General features: G+C 44.8%; 1 protein-coding gene across 1 annotated transcript in view; it reads left to right on the top strand.

Annotated features, from left to right (window-relative positions):
• LOC134983458 (oocyte zinc finger protein XlCOF6.1-like) overlaps positions 1–21,123 on the top strand; it is a 51,203-nt gene extending 30,080 nt beyond the window's left edge. The window contains exon 2 of the mRNA XM_063949136.1: positions 19,938–21,123. Within this exon, the coding sequence (XP_063805206.1) occupies positions 19,938–20,905 (968 nt within the window). The 3' untranslated portion in view covers positions 20,906–21,123. The remainder of the gene's footprint in view (positions 1–19,937) is intronic.
• The last annotated feature ends 837 nt before the right edge of the window (positions 21,124–21,960 follow it).

The raw sequence follows: 21,960 nt of genomic DNA, 5'->3' as shown, positions 1-21,960 counted from the left end.
GATAATACCTGATAGATCACCAACCTATACAAACAGTAGAAAAAAAGAAAAGGTACGATCTCACTGTTTGCGCTCCAAATGTCCCTTCACTTGAGTAATCCTCACGTTGACGGTAAATGCATGAAACAAAGAAATAAAACACAATATAGTGTAATACTGTTGGTGATAAAAGTTCTTCTCCCTTGTGCAGTGGAGACAATAAGTGATGGAGAGAAAGTCCCAATATAAATCAGACGTCCACCTTCTTATGGGGTCACCCGAAATGATGTGATGATAACTTGACATGGGGTTCTTACATGTATGCTTACTTGCAAAAGTATGGTAGAAAACACGTAAAGGTTTCTTTAGAGGAGGAGTCACTTGATTTTTCTTTAGGCCATATGATGTGGATGGATGCCACTCATGGGAAATGTTTGTGTGAAATTAAAAGAGGGGAAGCCAAATTAGGTTAAGATAAAACCCCTTTTATTTAAAAAATACAGATAAACAAACAACCAATCGTACCCAGGGTGGAAAAGAGAGATGGATTTCAGCTGACAAAGTTACATCCGGATATAACAACACTGTTTTATATTGATAGACGCCGCAGTGCGCCGAAACGCGTCGACACAGTGTTATTTTGAAGTCTTTCCACCAGTGTACTCATTGAGGGGAACATATGACCTTGTTATATCCGGATGAATTATTTCTTGTTGCATTTCCACTCTGGTAGTCTACAACATCCCTTTCCATTTTATTTTCCTTCCTAGTAATTAATTGAATTAATTAATTGAACAGATATGTACGGACCTTAAGTCGTAAGCGTTATTTTGCACTTAAAACCCTTAAAGCACATAAAGTAGATGAAAACCCCATTGTACTGGATAGGGATGATGATATTGCTGTGCAGATATTAGAATCATTACAACAGAAGGGGGCAGGAGGTCCTACTCAGGATGCAGCTGTTACTGTCCCAATCTACGATGTAACTAAAACCTTCAAAAAAAGTTCAGACTTTTACCCATTGAACTATAAAGGTCCGTATGTAGAAAGTTTTTATAAATCTACCCTTGCTAGTTTTAGAAGTATCTGTGAAAGGGCAGAAAAGCAGACATATGGGGACAATTTGACCCCTGGGGAACGAAAGGCCATGAAAGACCTTCAGAAAAACAAAGATATAACAATTAAATCGGCAGATAAGGGTGGTGGGGTTGTTATATTAAATACAGAGGATTATCTGTGTGAATGTTCAAGACAACTTAGTAACATCTCGTTTTATTGTAAGCTAAAAAATAACCCCACCACTGAATTCCAAAGAGAATATATTGATTTGCTTGATGATGCCCTTGCGGGGAGTGCCATATCCAAGGAGACGTTCACTTTTTTATGTCCACATCCCATCACGGCCACATTTTATTATTTGCCCAAAGTTCATAAGACACTTGTAAATCCATCAGGGCGTCCTATTATTTCGGGAGTGGGTTGTCTCACTAGTAACTTATCATTTTTTGTAGATCATCACTTGCAGGGTTATGTGGAGAATCTGAGATCACACATTAAGGATACACAACATTTTTTGAATTTAATCAACCAAGTCACTTGGAGAGAACATTACTACCTGGTGACATGTGATGTTGAATCACTGTATTCCAATATTCCACATATAGGTGGCATAAAAGCAATAGAAGGATATCTAGTAAAAAGTGGGGTCTCGGATTCTCTTTGTGATTTTTTGTTGAAGTCTATTCACTTTATATTAACACACAATTATTTTTTGTTTGATTCACAATTTTATTTACAGACACAGGGTGTGGCCATGGGGGCCAGGTTCGCACCGAGTTTCGCGAAACTGTACATGGGGGTATTTGAAGACCAACATGTGGGGGGGGGGGGGCGGACTCGGTGGGGATCTGGTCTACTATGGCCGGTTTATAGATGATTTAATTTTTGTTTGGGGTGGGGATTTAGAATCACTTGTGACATATATGGAAGGACTTAATAATAACCAATTTGGTTTAAAATTCACTTACAGTTTTAGCAGCATGGAGATCAGTTTTTTGGATATAGCACTCTCAGTACAGAATGGCAAACTTACAACTAAAACATATATCAAATCTGTAGATCAAAATAATTATCTTCAATTTGACAGTTCACATAAAAGAAAATGGAAGGAAAATATCCCCAGGGGACAATTTGTACGTATCAGAAGAAATTGTACTTCATTACTGACTTATCAAACACAGGCAAAAACTCTTATGCTGGCATTTGAGGAACAGGGGTATCCTCGAGATCTATTAGAAAAATAATTTCATGAAGTAGAATTAATAGATAGGGAAACATTATTGGTACCAAAAAGAAAAAATAAAAGGGAAAATTTTATTCACGAGGATAACAATAAAAGGAGTATGTTGTTTACCACACAATATAATGGGTGTGCCCGCCAAATTGAACGGGTCATAAAGAAAAATATGTCTCTTCTATTGTTAGATGAAGTTCTCAAACCCCAACTGGATCCAAAGGGCCCAATGATCTTTAGGAAGGCAGATAATCTGCGTTCAATTTTGATGCCGAGCCATTTTGAAAGATCTAAAATATCCAATACACCAAAAAAAACGTGGCTTCCGGAAAGGCCACTAGGATTTCACAAGTGTGGTAAGCTGAATTGCCTGTCCTGTAAAAATGCACCGAGAAAGAGGGTGACATTCACATCTTCTAATACAGGTGAAGAATTCCAGATAAAGGAATTTCTAAACTGCAACTCTGTATATATTGTTTACTTGATCACTTGCCAATGTGGTAAACAATACATTGGGAGAACCACTCGCACCATGCATATTAGATACATGGAACATCGGCGAAATGTATCTAAGGGCGCAAAACACCCACTGTCAAGTCATATAATAATGTGTCAGAATTCTCAATTTGACAACAGTAGCATGGTAGCTATTGAACAGGTTAAGAACACTGCACGGGGAGGTGATTGGTTCAATCTTTTATGTAGGAGAGAGGCTTATTGGATCTACAAAATGGATACATTGGTGCCGGGAGGACTTAATGACATGGTGGAGCTAAACGGAGTTTAGTGGAATAGATTTTAGGGAATTGGTGATAAATATATATATTGAGAGAGCTGTTGGTTGGTTGAAAACATAAAATAGTAAATGTAAAATATAAAGGAGCCATACTGAATGATGAATTGATGGAATTATTGATAAATGATAAATGTTCATTGAGGGCTAGATTGTTGATGTAGATTAAATGGGGCATTGAAGGACTGTTTAGATTAGGGGTCTATAAATCAAAAATCCAAAAATAGAGTGTATAATATAAGGCTAGGAGGATTGGTTAATTTAATCTAAATATAAATACAATTATATAATAATAAATGGGTGGTTTTATAATATATTCTATGGGGTAGAAATGTGATCATGTGACTTATGTAATAGATTGGTCATTCTAATATAAAGGCCAATAAACTATCTGAGCCTATAAATAAAATTAATAAATAAATTAGAGATGATACAGGTTGAGGGGTGTCATATGAATATTGGCCACTAGATGGCAAGTACGTAAATGTATTATATGAATTACAACACTGATAGAAAAAAGTTTTTGTCATCTCACCGTTATAATAATATAAATTTAAAGTTAGTTGTGCATATGTATAGATATTAATTAATGAGGAGAAATGATTACTCATTAGAGGTAGATATTGTATTTGATATAATTATTTCCAGACTGAGTGAGTTCAAAAGGAGGCTTGGATTATAAGCCCGCTGACTGTACATGCCCAGTGAAGAAATTTGGAAACGAGGCTTGAATCGCGAGCGCAGTGCGCATGCCCAGTGAACAAATTTGGAAACAAGGTTTGAACCGCGAGCGCAGTGCGCATGCGCGAACCGGAAAAAACGGTATTTAGGGATCTGAGGTGACAGGCAGCTATTTTACACACTGATGAAGCCGCTGAAACGGACCCTGAGGCGGAGAAACGCGTTTGTGGGCATACCAGAGGAGTTGTGAGTCAGGAGAGCATTCTCCATCATCTGCTACAAATATTAGTGTGGCTGGGGCGTGGTCTGGCCAGCAAGCTGAATAGAAGGGTTTTTTAGGAGCTCCAGCTAACCCTCTCATCATTTTGCTTCTAATTAATATTGACCCGATCTCTCACCGGCCCTATAACATTCTGGGGCTGATCCATAGCCCACCTGCTTGGGGGGTAGCGACTACGGAGCCGGGGGACCCTTTTAAGGGTCTCTGCGGGTTGTGGCCTACCCCTCCCTGTGAAGCCGGGGACTAAAGTAGAGATCCCTACCCGGAATCGACACTCGGCCGAGTGTAGCGTCCCTGCCTGGGAGCCCGGAGTTGAAGCCCGCACCTGATTGCATCTGGAGACGGCGAAGCCAGGAGGCGGAACCTGCGGGACGGGAGGACGGTGACCCTTCAGACGGGACCCGGCGACGGAGACGGCGGCCCTGAAGGCCCGCGGACTCAGCGGAGGTGACGGCTGGTGAGTGTACCTTGCCCACTAGTCCCTCACCATCTGACGGCCTTGCAGCGCATACGGCGCCTCTCCCACCCACTAGCAGTCACCCACAGCCGCTCCCTGTGCGGGCCCAACAGCCAGGGCCTCCGCGCTCCGCATCGGTGGACCGGGGACTGGAGCTCAGAAGAGGCCTGGCCGCGAGTTCCGGGACCGGAACGAAGACGCGGCGGGCCCCAAGCGCTCACCCCTGAGTCTCAGCTCCACATATAAAACCCCTCTTCACCCGTGGCGGGCCTGATAGGTGGCACCTTTCCAAACACCACCTGGGGGTGATTACCGCACTATCACACAGAGATATTACTCACAGCGCACTTGATGTGAATACACCCCTCGGATGAACTCCACCATTTATTTCACCGTACCCCACTATATTTGCTGAGTCCCTTAGAGGGTGCTTTATTATTATTCTGCGGTTCTAATTTTACACTTCAATGGTCCAGTGGGCCCAACTCCTATTTTCCAGTGGCAGTGCCTCTTGAGGCTTATATCTTGATCTGGAGCTCCCCCTAGGGGCCTACCCATATACATAGTTATACATGTGCTACTTTAGCTCTCTTGCACTTGCCTGATAGAATTTACAAAAGAGGCGGATCGCCCTCTGGGGGCCGACGATGCAGATGCCTCATATCTGCTTCTACATTACCGAAGAGGAAAGATCCAACGCCCACTGCAGGCCTGATATCTTAACAGCGGTCATCAATTAATGGCGTGTTAATGCCATTCCATTGGGAGTCACCATGCTGTAGGCACTTCAGAACGTACCAAACAATGCTGAAATTATGCTTATGATATCTTTTGCAATCACGTATTCATTTACTCACTTCTAAGCATGGTCAGATCCGGGAAAAAGAAGTGTAACGCTGCACAACCTAAGGAGACCGCGACCCAACCAGGAATGAGATCATTCCTACAACCTACTCCTGCAAGGCTTTCCGGAAACCTCTCCCCCTCCAGCCCATCTTCCTGCCATTCTGCCTCCTCAGCCTCTCTGTTAATGATGGAGCAATCTACTTCACATATTCACAGCGATACCTCTCTTCAAGATATCCTGCAATTTATGAAAACACTCCCCACTAAGCAGGATCTCCAAGACACCATGCGAAGAGAGCTGGCATCAATCAAACAAGATATCTCACAGCTCTCCGATAGGGTGAACACGCTGGAAGAGCATCGTGACTCCACTGATAAATTTCTTGGATCCTTAACGGAGGTTATTAAAACCCAGTCAGATGAGATCAGATCATTGCGGACCCGTGTATTGGATTTGGATAACAGAGGTAGAAGGAACAATGTCCGGGTGAGAGGTATTCCAGAGGAGGTCCCCCAGACAGGCTTAGTAGATGCCTTGACGACAATCTTCAACACAGTTTTAGGCAATGACCCAGCTACCGTCATAACTTTCGACAGAGCACATCGCGCTCTCAAGCCGAGGGGACTATCTTCCGATCGACCCCGAGACGTCATATGTCGCCTTCATTATTATTCCCAGAAGGGAGAAATTATGAATAAAGCACGTCATACAGATGACTTGGAATTCAACGGCGACCCCATTTCCATCTTTCAGGATCTCTCCTGGCATACCCTGCAACAAAGGAAGATCCTTCGCCCCCTTACGGAAGAACTCCGCAAGCGACAGCTGAAATACAGATGGGGTTTCCCTTTCAGCCTACAGGTATCATCCTCTGGCAAGATATTCACTCTTCATACTCCATCTGACCTCCCCACCTTCTGCTCCGGTCTCGGTCTTCCACCCCTGAAGGTCCCAGATTGGGACTTCATTCTCCCGGATCTACACCCACCACTACCTACGGGGAATGGAGCGCCATGGCAAGTGGTCGGTAGCTCTCAAAAGAAATCTTCAAAACCACTTCCCACGCGCCAGGATTCCTCCCCTACCTGAAGAAACTGCTCTCCACTAATCTGCCAATTGATTTCTTTTGTTTTCTTCGGGAAGACTGATCATCCTAACTGTGATGTATCGGGTGAGGCACGTTCTATGCGGCCTTGTGCCACTTTAACCTCGTTTTACTGTGTGCCCTCCCCCCCGGTCTCATCTTCAGTTCTGGAGTTCAGTGATGGGACTCTATTAGAAGTTAGTTAACTGTTTCCATCGATTGATACTATTGATCATTATAAACCTTATTTAGTCAGTAGTGTTCTCTTACGATGTTTATGTTGCAAATAGTGCCTGTAGGGGTGACTCCCTTACCCCAGCCCCGCACACGGCCACTGTGCCTCATGGGGATGCTGGTTAACATACCTACCTGCTTCCCCATTGCGGATGTTTCTATGTTTATGATGTTTGTATTTTCTGTGACTTGCTCTTTTTTCCACTTTTCTTTCCCTTACCGTTTTTTTATTTTCCTTGGTGAACTGTCCGAGTACTATACTTTTTTGTGTTATGAGATGATGTGATGTCTCTCCCAGGTATACTTAAATTTACCTCGATTAATGCAAAAGGGCTTAACACCCCCGAGAAACGGTCCCATTTACTTCGGACGCTACGATCTGACAGAGTAGATGTGGCTCTGATTCAAGAGACACATTTTAAGATCTCTGCTCGCGGGCCTTCCTTGGTAAATCGGAATTTCCCCCTTGCTTTTTATTCCAACAATCCTGAAAGTAAATCCAAGGGGGTCGCTATAATTTTTTCCAAGGCCCTCCAAGTGTCTAATGTCTCTGTCCATAAACTAGTTTCAGGGAGATTACTGGTAGTCCAATGCAATATATTCTCCCAGGCATATACCCTTATAGCTCTCTAGGCTCCAAACCAAGGCCAACCATCCTTTTTCCGGTCCCACCTTCCCCGACTTGAAGCCCTTATGCGGGGTATAGTAGTTCTGGGAGGCGACCTAAACTGGCCCATGGACCCATCCATCGATACCTCCCCACCAGCCCTTAAATTCTCTGAACACAGACATAGGCAGGTTAAGAAGGTCTTCCATGAATTTCAATTGGCTGACTCTTGGCGGGTTACACATCCCACTGACAGAGACTTCTCTTTTTTCTCGCACCCACATCAGGTTTATTCTCGCCTAGACTACTTGTTCTTAAGCCATAAACACCTCCCCCTAATAGTGGACGCCTCCATAGGCTCCATTACATGGTCAGACCATGCCCCAGTTTTCCTGTCCCTATCGGCCCCCTCTCGAACACCTGGCGTCTTAATGAATCCCTTTTGTATGATACTCATTGCAAATCGGAACTAGATAAAGCATTATCTGACTATTTTGACATTAATGATACAGGGGAACTTTCCGAAATCATGATTTGGGAGGCACACAAATGTGTTATACGGGGTAAACTGATCCAACTAGGCTCATTTGTGAAGAACAGCCAGGCCTTAGTCACCACACTACTACATAAAATACATTCCTTGGAATCTCGCCACAAGTCCTCCCTGACCCCATCGGATTTGGTGGAGCTGTCCGCAGCCCGGACACAACTCCGATCAACCCTTAATAATAAAACCCAAGCCTCCTTGCGTAAATGCAATAGCAAATATTATAAGTGGGGGAATAAACCAGGCCGTCTGCTGGCCCAGGCACTAAGATCCCAGAGACTGGCCTCCTTTGTTCCTTCAATGAAAAATAATACAGGTTCCGTATGCTTTAAATCTCCGGAGATAGCAGCATGTTTTAAAAATTATTATAATACTCTATATAACCTAGGTGACCCTTCCCAGTCCCACGACCCTCTTTCAAACATGATGAGATCCAGGAAATATTAAACTGACGCGTTCCCTCAGCTGTCAAACTCCGACCTGGAATCCCTGGAAGCTCCTTTCACTTTGACTGAGGTGGAACATGTCATCTCTACTGCTCCCCTACGTAAAAGTCCGGGCCCAGATGGCTTCACGGCCACCTATTATAAGATATTTAAGGAAGTTCTCGCTCCTAAATAACTGCGGGCCTTTAACTCCATCTCCGCTGAAACTCACTTCACCAAACAATCACTTGAGGCCCACATTACGGTGATCCCTAAACAAGGAAAGGACCCCTCAGTATGCTCCAGTTACAGGCCCATCTCCCTGCTTAACCTAGATCTCAAATTCTTTGCGAAATTAATGGCTCTTAGATTGAACGAATTTCTCCCATCGCTCGTTCATAACGACCAGGTGGGATTCGTCCCCGGTCGTGAAGCTAAAGATAATACGACCAAACTTCTAAATCTCATCCATTTGGCGTCTAGCAGCAAGACGCCTACTGTGTTGCTGTCCACAGATGCCGAAAAGGCTTTCGACAGGGTGAACTGGGATTTCATGAGGGCAGTGCTGGAGCATATTGGGTTAGGCCCACGAGCTCTCCATAGAATATTATCACTCTATACACAACCATCGGCTAAAGTACGGGTCAACGCGACCCTCTCAGACAATTTCCCTATCAGTAATGGAACGAGGCAAGGCTGCCCCCTATCCCCCCTGATTTTCGTTCTTTGTATTGAAGCCCTGGCCAGGGCTATTAGAGCAAACGACAAGATCAGGGGCCTAAGAATAGGTGATATAGACTACAAACTTGCTCTATTTGCAGACGACCTATTGACGACGGTCACAGACCCAGCGCTCTCACTTCCTAACCTGATGAGTGAGTTGGACATCTTCAGCTCATTGTCAGGTTTTAAAATCAACACATCTAAATCCTATGCCCTTCATATCTCAACCCCCCACTCGGTCTTGACTGATCTGAAAGCCACATTCCCCTTTCAATGGAGGGACTCACATATTACATACCTGGGAGTCCAGCTGTCTAGCGACTCCTCACGTCTATTGCCCTTGAACTTCCACCCTATTCTCCAGGCCATGAGAAATGATTATTGCAGATGGCAATACCACAATCTCTCTTGGCTTGGTAGAATCAACGTTGTAAAAATGAACACGTTACCCAAATTGCTCTATCTCCTTCAGACCCTGCCAATTCAGATCCCCGACTCTTGGTTTCGGACTGTGAGATCGTTGATCCAGCAATTTATATGGCGTCGTAAAAGACCTAGGATTGGTAGATCCATCCTGACTCGACCACCTCAGAAAGGTGGGTTCATGCTCCCAGATATTAAAATTTATTACCAAGCAATCCTCTTAAATAGAGTCTTAGATTGGACCAGGAGTCGGGAGATTAAACAATGGGTGGTCTTAGAAGGTTTATGCCTACAACAGTTCCCAGAAATCTTTCCTTGGCTCCCGACCTTGCCCAAACTACTATACCCCCACCCAACTATTTCTCCTACACTTTCTTTTTGGAAGGGGACACGACGTAGATCCTGTATCTCCTCTATTATTGGCCCCCTCACCTCCTTTCTGAGCAATTCGAATTTTCCACCTGGCCTCTCACTGGGGTATTATCAAAACTGGGCATTGGAGGGACTCTTTAGAATAGGTCAGCTAGTTCACCCGTCTGGGGTTAAACAGTTCTCGGAGATACGAGAGAAATGGGAGATTCCACAAACAGATTTTTGGAAGTTCCTGCAGGTCCGACACTTTCTACACACAGATAACATGTACCGTCAGGCATCAAGGGAACTGACCGCGTTTGAAAAAATGTGCGTGACCCCCATGAATCCCCTACATACTATATCCTCCCTGCACAAGCTCCTCAGTTCGTCTGACTCCCCTACCCCTCCCCTTTTTACCCAAAAATGGGAGAGCGATTTGAACATCTCACTTTCCGACAGGGAATGGGACTCTGTCTTTCTTAAAGCCCACAAGAGCTCCATTTGTATACAGGTCAGAGAAACGCAGTATAAGATCCTGATGAGATGGTACAGACACCCCACTCTTCTACACGCCATTTCCTCATCCATCTCACCTACCTGCTGGAGATATCATAGAGATTTAGGTTCTCTACTACACATCTGGTGGACCTGCCCCCTTATTAAAAGTTTCTGGGATGATGTAATATCTATTTCCGGTGATATCCTAAGTATTTCTGTCCCATCTGATCCGGCCTTTTGGCTACTAAACCACTCCACTACCCCAATCTCTACTTATAAGACATCTTTACTACGACATCTTGGCAACGCCGCACGGGCAGTGATCCCCACAATGTGGAAATCTATCAGTCCTCCTACAAGATATACCTGGTTCTCCAGACTAGACTATTATATGAACATGGAAGATGTATTATTGAGCGCTGCAGACAGACGTTCAGAATTTACTGCTATGTGGTGGCCTTGGATAGAATACAAGACATCTGAGTCGTATAAGTCTTACATTTCCTCTGTGAAGTGAGTGAGCGGCAAGAGACACTCCCTGGTTTGGTTTGCTAAAGGCCCCGGACCAGTATGCCCAACCCCCATCTCATTACAAATATCTTACTCTCCCTTTTTCAATATACTCGGTTCAGTCACCTCACTTTTCTGTTGTTTTCTTTTTCTTGTTATTCATCTATGCTTTATCATGTTTTCTTTTAATCCAAAATGTTAATACGGACTATAACTATACTGAATAATCGGCTATTAATCTGTATATGCTTAATTTGCCACTTTAACTTGCTGACGATTGATGTTCAGATATGTTCACAAGCTGTTATAAGTCTGTATTTGTTTCAATAAAAACAGATTATACAAAAAAAAATATTAGTGTGGCTCATAAACCCTCAATACCGGCTGGTGAACTGTTTTCTCCCTACCCCAGTGCACAGGAGAAGGAGAGTGTTTTTTTATCAATCAGGCTGGCACCTGTAGCGGCCATCAAGGATAAAGTTGCTAGTGAGTGCTTCTGCTAAATGCACTCTAGTCCTTGTGGAAACGCATCACATTATAACAACTTACCTGATTATATGTGCCTCACCTAATTAACCAAAACAACTGTGCAAGAAGTGGCTGGTTAAAGGCTGTGGTTTGGTAGAGAACATTTGCCTAATGTATTTATTTCTGGACTGAATCCAACACTGCCGACCTAATTTGATTCATACCTCCCACAAGAAGGAAAGTGGTTGGAGGTTCTTGTTTGAAAAGGAGGAATCGTGCTTGCATACTACCTCTAATTAATAAATGTATGCATAAGGGACATACTGAATACAAATTAACTCATTGTGCAGTTGGAACTGGAAATATACTATTCCATTCTACAGCTTTTTAAGGGATTGCATGCATGCATAACCTACTAATCATTGGTTAATCTATTGTGAAATCTATCTGGAATCTCTTATATATTTTTTAATCATTAGATTAGTGGTGTAGATTAGTCTAAGTATATTGTGATAAAGGATAATATCAATATACAAGTAAATATATTCAGTGTAAGCAGTGATGGTTCTGATTGATTAAGGGTGATTAATGAGAATGATAGAAGATAATACAGAAGGAAACTATAGGTCAGTAAGACAATACAGAAGAAACTATAGGTCAGTAAGACAATACAGAAGAAACTATAGGTCAGTAAGACAATACAGTAGGAAACTATAGGTCAGTAAGACAATACAGTAGGAAACTATAGGTCAGTAAGACAATACAGTAGGAAACTATAGGTCACTAAGACAATACAGAAGAAAACCGTAAGACTATAAAGAAGGCAACTAGGTCAATAAGACCATACCGTAAGAAACTATATAGGACAGTAAGACATTACAGAGATAACTCGATCAGTAAAACATTACAGTAAGAAACCATAGGTCAGTAAGACAATACAGTAGGAAACTATAGGTCAGTAAGACAATACAGTAGGAAACTATAGGTCAGTAAGACAATACAGAAGGAAACTATAGGTCAGTAAGACAATACAGTAGGAAACTATAGGTCAGTAAGACAATACAGTAGGAAACTATAGGTCAGTAAGACAATACAGTAGGAAACTATAGGTCAGTAAGACAATACAGTAGGAAACTATAGGTCAGTAAGACAATACAGAAGAAACTATAGGTCAGTAAGACAATACAGAAGGAAACTATAGGTCAGTAAGACAATACAGTAAGAAACTATAGGTCAGTAAGACAATACAGTAGGAAACTATAGGTCAGTAAGACAATACAGTAGGAAACTATAGGTCAGCAAGACAATACAGAAGAAAACCGTAAGACTATAAAGAAGGCAACTAGGTCAATAAGACCATACCGTAAGAAACTATATAGGTCAGTAAGACATTACAGAGATACCTCGATCAGTAAAACAATACAGTAAGAAACCATAGGTCAGTAAGACAATACAGTACGAAACTATAGGTCAGTAAGACAATACAATAGGAAACTATAGGTCAGTAAGACAATACAGTAGGAAACTATAGGTCAGTAAAACAATACCATAGGAAACATCTAAAAAGCCTTTTTCTCTGACGTCCTAGTGGATGCTGGGAACTCCGTAAGGACCATGGGGAATAGCGGCTCCGCAGGAGACTGGGCACAAAAGTAAAGCTTTAGGACTACCTGGTGTGCACTGGCTCCTCCCCCCATGACCCTCTTCCAAGCCTCAGTTAGATTTTTGTGCCCGGCCGAGAAGGGTGCACACTAGGGGCTCCCCTGGGCTTCTTAGTGAAAGTTTAGTTTTAGGTTTTTTATTTTCAGTGAGATCTGCTGGCAACAGGCTCACTGCATCGAGGGACTAAGGGGAGAAGAAGCGAACTCACCTGCGTGCAGAGTGGATTGGGCTTCTTAGGCTACTGGACACCATTAGCTCCAGAGGGATCGAACACAGGCCCAGCCTCGGAGTCCGGTCCCAGAGCCGTGCCGCCGGCCCCCTTACAGAGCCAGAAGCAAGAAGAGGTCCGGAAAAATCGGCGGCAGAAGACATCAGTCTTCACCAAGGTACCGCACAACACTGCAGCTGTGCGCCATTGCTCCTCAGGCACACTTCACACTCCGGTCACTGAGGGTGCAGGGCGCTAGGGGGGGGCGCCTTGATCAGCAATATTAACACCTTGGCTGGCGAAAATACACCACATATAACCCCCAGGGCTATATGGATGTATTTTAACCCCTGCCAGAATTCACCAAAAAGTGGGAGAAAAGGCCGCCGAGAAGGGGGCGGAGCCTATCTCCTTAGCACACGGGCGCCATTTTCCATCACAGCTCCGCTGGAAGGACGTCTCCCTGACTCTCCCCTGCAGTCCTGCACTACAGAAAAGGGTAAAAAAAAAAAGAGAGGGGGGGCACTAATTTGGCGCAGTTTTGATAATAACAGCAGCTATAAAGGGAAAAGCACGTTATATAGTGGTATTCCTGTCTATATATAGCGCTCTGGTGTGTGCTGGCATACTCTCCCTCTGTCTCCCCAAAGGGCTAGTGGGGTCCTGTCCTCTATCAGAGCATTCCCTGTGTGTGTGCGGTGTGTCGGTACGATTGTGTCGACATGTTTGAGGAGGAAAATGAGATGGAGGCGGAACAATTGCCTATAATAGAGTTGTCACCCCCTAGGGAGTCGACACCTGAGTGGATGAGCTTATGGAAGGAATTGCATGACAATGTCAGCTCTTTACGAAAGACAGTTGACGATATGAGACAGCCGGCTACTCAGCTTGTGCCTGTCCAGGGGTCTGAAACGCCATCAGGGGCTCTAAAACGCCCGTTACCTCAGATGGCAGACACAGACACGGATACTGACTCCAGTGTCGACGATGAAGAGACGAATGTGACTTCCAGTAGAGCCACATGTTACATGATTGAGGCAATGAAAAATGTTTTGCATATTTCTGATAATACAAGTATCACTAAAAAGGGTATTATGTTTGGTGAGAAAAAACTGCCTGTAGTTTTTCCTGTATCCGAGGAATTAAATGAAGTGTGTGATGAGGCGTGGGTTTCCCCCGATAAAAAACTGATAATTCCTAAAAGGTTATTGGCATCATACCCTTTCCCGCCAGAGGATAGGGCACGTTGGGAAACACCCCCTAGGGTGGATAAAGCGCTCACACGCTTGTCTAAACAGGTGGCACTACCCTCTCCTGATACGGCCGCCCTTAAGGAACCTGCCGACAGAAAGCAGGAGAATATCCTAAAATGTATATACACTCACACGGGTGTTATATTGCGACCAGCAATCGCCTCAGCCTGGATGTGCAGTGCTGGGTTGGCTTGGTCGGATTCCCTGACTGACAATATTGATACCCTAGATAGGGACAGTATATTACTGACTATAGAGCATTTGAAAGATGCATTTCTATATATGCGTGATGCACAGAGGGATATTTGCCGACTGGCATCAAGAGTAAGTGCGCTGTCCATTTCTGCCGGAAGAGGGTTATGGACGCAGCAGTGGTCAGGTGATGCGGATTCCAAAAGGCACATAGAAGTATTGCCTTATAAGGGGGAGGAGTTATTTGGGGTAGGTCTATCAGACCTGGTAGCCACGGCAACTGCTGGAAAATCCACATTTTTACCCCAGGTAGCCTCTCAACATAAGAAGACGCCGTATTATCAGGCGCAGTCCTTTCGGCCCCATAAGGGCAAGCGGGCAAAAGGCTCCTCATTTCTGCCGCGTGGCAGAGGGAGAGGAAAAAGGCTGCAGCACACAGCCAGTTCCCAGGAACAGAAGCCCTCTCCCGCCTCCGCAAAGTCCTCAGCATGACGCTGGGGCTTTACAAGCGGACTCAGGCACGGTGGGGGCCCGTCTCAAGAAGTTCAGCGCGCAGTGGGCCCACTCGCAAGTGGACCCCTGGATCCTTCAGAGGGTATCTCAGGGGTACAAATTGGAATTCGAGACGTCTCCCCCTCGCCGTTTCCTAAAGTCTGCTTTACCGACATCTCCCTCAGACCAGGAGGCAGTATTGCAAGCCATTCACAAGCTGTATTCCCAGCAGGTGATAATCAAGGTACCCCTCCTGCAACAGGGAAAGGGGTATTATTCCACACTGTTTGTGGTACCGAAGCCGGACGGCTCGGTGAGACCAATTTTAAATCTAAAATCCTTGAACACTTACATACAGAGGTTCAAATTCAAGATGGAGTCACTCAGAGCAGTGATTGCAAACCTGGAAGAAGGGGATTATATGGTGTCTCTGGACATCAAAGATGCTTACCTACATGTCCCAATTTACCCTTCTCACCAAGGGTACCTCAGGTTTGTGATACAGAATTGTCACTATCAGTTTCAGACGCTGCCGTTTGGCTTGTCCACGGCACCCCGGGTCTTTACCAAGGTAATGGCCGAAATGATGATACTCCTTCGAAGGAAGGGAGTTTTAGTTATTGCTTACTTGGATGATCTCCTGATAAGGGCAAGATCCAGGGAACAGTTGGAAGTCGGGGTAGCACTATCTCAGATAGTGTTGCGGCAGCACGGTTGGATTCTCAATATTCCAAAATCGCAGCTGATCCCGACGACACGCCTTCTATTCCTAGGGATGATCCTGGACACAGTCCAGAAAAAGGTGTTTCTCCTGGAGGAGAAAGCCAGGGAGTTATCCGAGCTAGTCAGAAATCTCCTAAAACCAGGCCAAGTCTCAGTGCATCAATGCACAAGGGTCCTGGGAAAAATGGTGGCTTCCTACGAAGCAATCCCTTTCGGCAGATTCCACGCAAGAACCTTCCAGTGGGATCTGCTAGACAAATGGTCCGGGTCGCATCTTCAGATGCATCAGCGGATAATCTTGTCACCAAAGACAAGGGTGTCTCTCCTGTGGTGGTTGCAGAGTGCTCATCTTCTAGAGGGCCGCAGATTCGGCATTCAGGACTGGGTCCTGGTGACCACGGATGCCAGCCTGAGAGGCTGGGGAGCAGTCACACAGGGAAGAAATTTCCAGGGCTTGTGGTCAAGCCTGGAGACATCACTTCACATAAATATCCTGGAGCTAAGGGCCATCTACAATGCTCTACGCCTAGCAAGACCTCTGCTTCAAGGTCAGCCGGTGCTGATCCAGTCAGACAACATCACGGCAGTCGCCCACGTAAACAGACAAGGCGGCACAAGAAGCAGGAGGGCAATGATAGAAGCTGCAAGGATTCTTCGCTGGGCGGAAAATCATGTGATAGCACTGTCAGCAGTGTTCATTCCGGGAGTGGACAACTGGGAAGTAGACTTCCTCAGCAGGCACGACCTCCACCCGGGAGAGTGAGGACTTCATCCAGAAGTCTTCCACATGATTGTGAACCGTTGGGAAAAACCAAAGGTGGACATGATGGCGTCCCGCCTCAACAAAAAACTAGACAGGTATTGCGCCAGGTCAAGGGACCCTCAGGCAATAGCTGTGGACGCTCTGGTAACACCGTGGGTGTACCAGTCAGTGTATGTGTTCCCTCCTCTGCTTCTCATACCCAAGGTACTGAGAATTATAAGACGGAGAGGAGTAAGAACTATACTCGTGGCTCCGGATTGGCCAAGAAGGACTTGGTACCCGGAACTTCAAGAGATGCTCACAGAGGACCCGTGGCCTCTACCTCTAAGAAGGGACCTGCTCCAGCAAGGACCCTGTCTGTTCCAAGACTTACCGCGGCTGCGTTTGACGGCATGGCGGCTGAACGCCGGATCCTGAAGGAAAAAGGCATTCCGGATGAAGTCATCCCTACCCTGATCAAAGCCCGGAAGGATGTAACCGCACAACATTATCACCGTATTTGGCGTAAATATGTTGCGTGGTGCGAGGCCAGGAAGGCCCCTACAGAGGAATTTCAACTGGGTCGTTTCCTGCATTTCCTGCAAACAGGACTGTCTATGGGCCTAAAATTAGGGTCCATTAAGATTCAAATTTCGGCCCTGTCCATTTTCTTCCAGAAAGAACTGGCTTCAGTTCCTGAAGTTCAGACGTTTGTTAAGGGGGTACTGCATATACAGCCTCCTTTTGTGCCTCCAGTGGCACCTTGGGATCTCCAATGTAGTTTTGGGGTTCCTAAAATCACATTGGTTTGAACCACTCACCACTGTGGACCTAAAATATCTCACATGGAAAGTGGTAATGCTGTTGGCCCTGGCTTCGGCCAGGCGTGTGTCAGAATTGGCGGCTTTATCCTATAAAAGCCCTTACCTAATTTTTCATACGGACAGGGCAGAAATGAGGACTCGTCCTCAATTTCTCCCTAAGGTTGTTTCAGCGTTTCACCTGAACCAGCCTATTGTGGTACGTGCGGCTACTAGGGACTTGGAGGACTCCAAGTTGCTGGATGTAGTCAGGGCCCTGAAAATATATGTTTTCAGGACGGCTGGAGTCAGAAAATCTGACTCGCTGTTTATCCTGTATGCACCCAACAAGCTGGGTGCTCCTGCTTCTAAGCAGACTATTGCTCGTTGGATTTGTAGTACAATTCAGCTTGCACATTCTGTGGCAGGCCTGCCACAGCCTAAATCTGTAAAAGGCCATTCCACAATGAAGGTGGGCTCATCTTGGGCGGCTGCCCGAGGGGTCTCGGCTTTACAACTTTGCCGAGCAGCTACTTGGTCAGGGGCAAACACGTTTGCTAAATTCTACAAATTTGATACCCTGGCTGAGGAGGACCTGGAGTTCTCTCATTCGGTGCCGCAGAGTCATCCGCACTCTCCCGCCCGTTTGGGAGCTTTGGTATAATCCCCATGGTCCTTACGGAGTTCCCAGCATCCACTAGGACGTCAGAGAAAATAAGAATTTACTTACCGATAATTCTATTTCTCGTAGTCCGTAGTGGATGCTGGGCGCCCATCCCAAGTGCGGATTGTCTGCAATACTTGTACATAGTTGCTGTTACAAAAATCGGGTTATTGTTGTTGTGAGCCATCTTTTCAGAGGCTCCGCTGTTATCATGCTGTTAACTGGGTTCAGATCACAGGTTGTATGGTGTGATTGGTGTGGCTGGTATGAGTCTTACCCGGGATTCAAAATCCTTCCTTATTGTGTACGCTCGTCCGGGCACAGTATCCTAACTGAGGCTTGGAGGAGGGTCATGGGGGGAGGAGCCAGTGCACACCAGGTAGTCCTAAAGCTTTACTTTTGTGCCCAGTCTCCTGCGGAGCCGCTATTCCCCATGGTCCTTACGGAGTTCCCAGCAACCACTACGGACTACGAGAAATATAATTATCGGTAAGTAAACTCTTATTTTAAAAGAGTTCCTCCTAACACCGCTCAATGCGCAGACATTTGTGCGCAGAATTAAAATCTTGCAGTAAAACCTATGGAGAATTAGTACTAATAACTTTTTGCTGCTAATTGGTTAGGGAGTTTTTGCGATGAACTGAATCCCCCCCATAAAGTGTTTATACATACAGTATGATGTTACATTGAGATTACCGCTGGAGGAAACTCTGCCACAATATTATTGAATGTAATTTAGCCCGTTCTCGTATGGGTGTAATATATTAATATATTCTTACTGAACAGGATTACCAGCACTGAATCAGTTATCACCCAATATAATATATATGCCGATGTTTAACAACAAATACACTTGTTTTTTTATTACATTATTCACCTTTATACATTTACCTTTGTGTTTAATATATCACTGATTTATCTTACATACTTTACTGTACTTAATAAAGGTTATATATTATTTATTAGTGCGCAAACAGGACAGCACTGTCTCTTCTTTGCTGTTTTATTATTGCAAAGCCCAAGTCACCTATAGTAATCCCACATGAGCGTCATGTCACCTCTAGTAATCCCACGTGGGCGTCCATGTCACCTCTAGTGATCCCACATGAGCGTCCATGTCACCTCTAGTAATCCCACATGAGCGTCCATGTCACCTCTAGTAATCCCACATGAGCGTCTATGTCACCTCTAGTAATCCCACATGAGCGTCCGTGTCACCTCTAGTAATCCCACATGAGCGTCCATGTCACGTCTAGTAATCCCACATGAGCGTCCGTGTCACCTCTAGTAATCCCACATGAGCGTCCATGTCACCTCTAGTAATCCCACATGAGCGTCATGTCACCTCTAGTAATCCCACATGAGCGTCCCTGTCACCTCTAGTAATCCCACATGAGCGTCCCTGTCACCTCTAGTAATCCCACATGAGCGTCCCTGTCACCTCTGGTAGCATCCATGTCACCTCTGGTAATCCCACATGAGCGTCCATGTCACCTCTAGTAATCCCACATGAGCGTCCTTGTCACTTCTAGTAATCCCACGTGAGCGTCCTTGTCACTTCTAGTAATCCCACATGAGCGTCCGTGTTACCTCTAGTCATCCCACGAGCATCCGTTTCACTTCTAGTAATCGCACTCGAGCGACCGTGTCACCTCTAGTCATCCCACGTGAGCGTCTGTGTCACCTCTAGTCATCCCACGTGAGCGTCTGTGTCACCTCTAGTCATCCCACGTGAGCGTCCGTGTCCCATCTAGTCATCCCACGTGAGCGTCCGTGTCACGTCTAGTAATCGCACATGAGCGTCTATGTCACCTCTAGTAATCCCACATGAGTGTTCATTGTTGACGAAGTTCCAGTCTAAGCATCCTTGTTTTGTAATAAACATAAAAGCAATGATTACAGGTAAAAAATGTCAATTATAGAATTATATATTGCATCCTGTAACACCCTGGGTCTTGTCTGCTTTTATATTTCCATAATGTATTTTATTTCCAGCAGATGGACACACAAGCAGGAATATCTCAGAAGGACATCTAATGTTATCCCCGCATTGTGACATAAAAGATAATGGCAGTATACAGGATTCTCCAGGAGATAACCCCATTACCCGAATTATACATCCAGCTCTATCAGCTTATCCCCCTGATCCTGGGAAATGTTCTCCTGATCACTCTAAAATTGGTGCATCTGTTACAGCTCTGACAGTAGATATAGAGTTTCCCTGTTCTATAGATGCAAAATGTATTACACAGAACACAAAGCCTGTTACCCATCAGCCAGCTGAGAGGCCATTTCCATGTTCTGAGTGTGGGAACTGTTTTGCATACAAATCAGCTCTTGTTATACATCAGAGAAGTCACACAGGTGAGAGGCCATATTCCTGTTCTGAGTGTGGGAAATGTTTCGCACACACATCAGCTCTTGTTACACATCAGAGAAGTCACACAGGCGAGAAGCCATATTCCTGTTCTGAGTGTGGGAAATGTTTCTCACAGACATCACATCTTGTTACACATCAGAGAAGTCACACAGGTGAGAAGCCATATTCCTGTTCTGAGTGTGGGAAATGTTTTGCACAGACATCAGCTCTTGTTACACATCAGAGAAGTCACACAGGTGAGAACCCGTACTCCTGTTCTGAGTGTGGGAAATGTTTTGCATACAAATCATATCTTGTTCCACATCAGAGAAGTCACACAGGTGAAAAGCCGTATTCCTGTTCTGAGTGTGGTCAATGTTTTGCACAGAAATCACATCTTGTTAAACATGAGAGAAGACACACAGGTGAGAAGTCATTTTCCTGTTCCGAGTGTGGGAAATGTTTTACACAGAAATCAGATCTTGTTCCACATCAGAGAAGTCACACAGGTGAGAAGCCGTATTCCTGTTCTGAGTGTGGAAAATGTTTTGTACGGAAATCAGTTCTTGTTAGACATGAGAGAAGTCACACAGGTGAGAAGTAATTTTCCTGTTCCGAGTGTGGGAAATGTTTTGCACAGAAATCAGTTCTTGTTACACATCAGAGAAGTCACACAGGTGAGAAGCCGTATTCCTGTTCCGAGTGTGGAAAATGTTTTGTACGGAAATCAGTTCTTGTTAAACATCAGCGATTTCACAGGTGAGAAGCCATTTTCATGCTGAGAGAGAAATAAATCCGCTCTTGTTGAACATATTAGACATTACCCAAATACAGAACCATTTAAATCTTCTGGAGTATAATTATCACTGTCATGCAATGTTCCTCAAGGGTCAATCCTATCTCCTAAGCTTTATAAAATATACATGCTACCACTGGGTTATATAAGCAGACATCATGGCCTGGTCTACCACTGCTATGCAGATGACCTGCTTTTTGCTCCATGTACTGAGAACCGAATACCAATCCTAAATGGTTGTCTAGCTGAGCGCCAGGGGTGGATGATGCCAGTTGGCTGTGATTCAGTCTTTGTGAAACATAATAGAAGCTCACCAGCAAAGGACAAGACTACAGCTTTACCAACCATCTGGATTTATGCTTTGGTGTTCAGAATTGCAAAATACTGAACATGTGCTGAATCTTTGTGATGTCCTGGTTTGTGGCTGACACTGACATTGGGTATCTGCCACATACAAATCCTCATTCTTCCATCTGTGGACCATAGCCAGAATCAAGCACTTGATTCCCTCAGAAGTTCATAGACTACTGCAATGCCATCTACCTGGGTCACCCAGCAAAAGAATTACAGAGCTTGCAGCTAGTACAGAATGCAGCAGCCAAGCTGTTACCTAACCAGCCCGTTCCTGCCTCATAACACCCATTGTCTGCTCCCTTCACTGGCTGCCTGTAAGATGACAAATCTATTTCATAATTGGCTAACTGACCTTCCCAGCCTAACATTACATGGTCCACGGTACTAGAAGCAGCTTCTGCCTCCTTACTGCCCTGCTTGCTGGCTTCTACAGATGAAGGACTGTTACCAGCAGTACCAAGAATCTCCTGTAATTCATTTATGGGTTGAACGTTTAGCTTTGACCATGG

Source organism: Pseudophryne corroboree (genome assembly GCF_028390025.1).
Source record: "Pseudophryne corroboree isolate aPseCor3 chromosome 3 unlocalized genomic scaffold, aPseCor3.hap2 SUPER_3_unloc_15, whole genome shotgun sequence".
NCBI classification, from domain to species: domain Eukaryota; kingdom Metazoa; phylum Chordata; class Amphibia; order Anura; family Myobatrachidae; genus Pseudophryne; species Pseudophryne corroboree.
The sequence above is the reverse complement of the archived record's forward strand: the minus strand, read 5'-3'. Positions and strand labels throughout refer to the sequence as shown.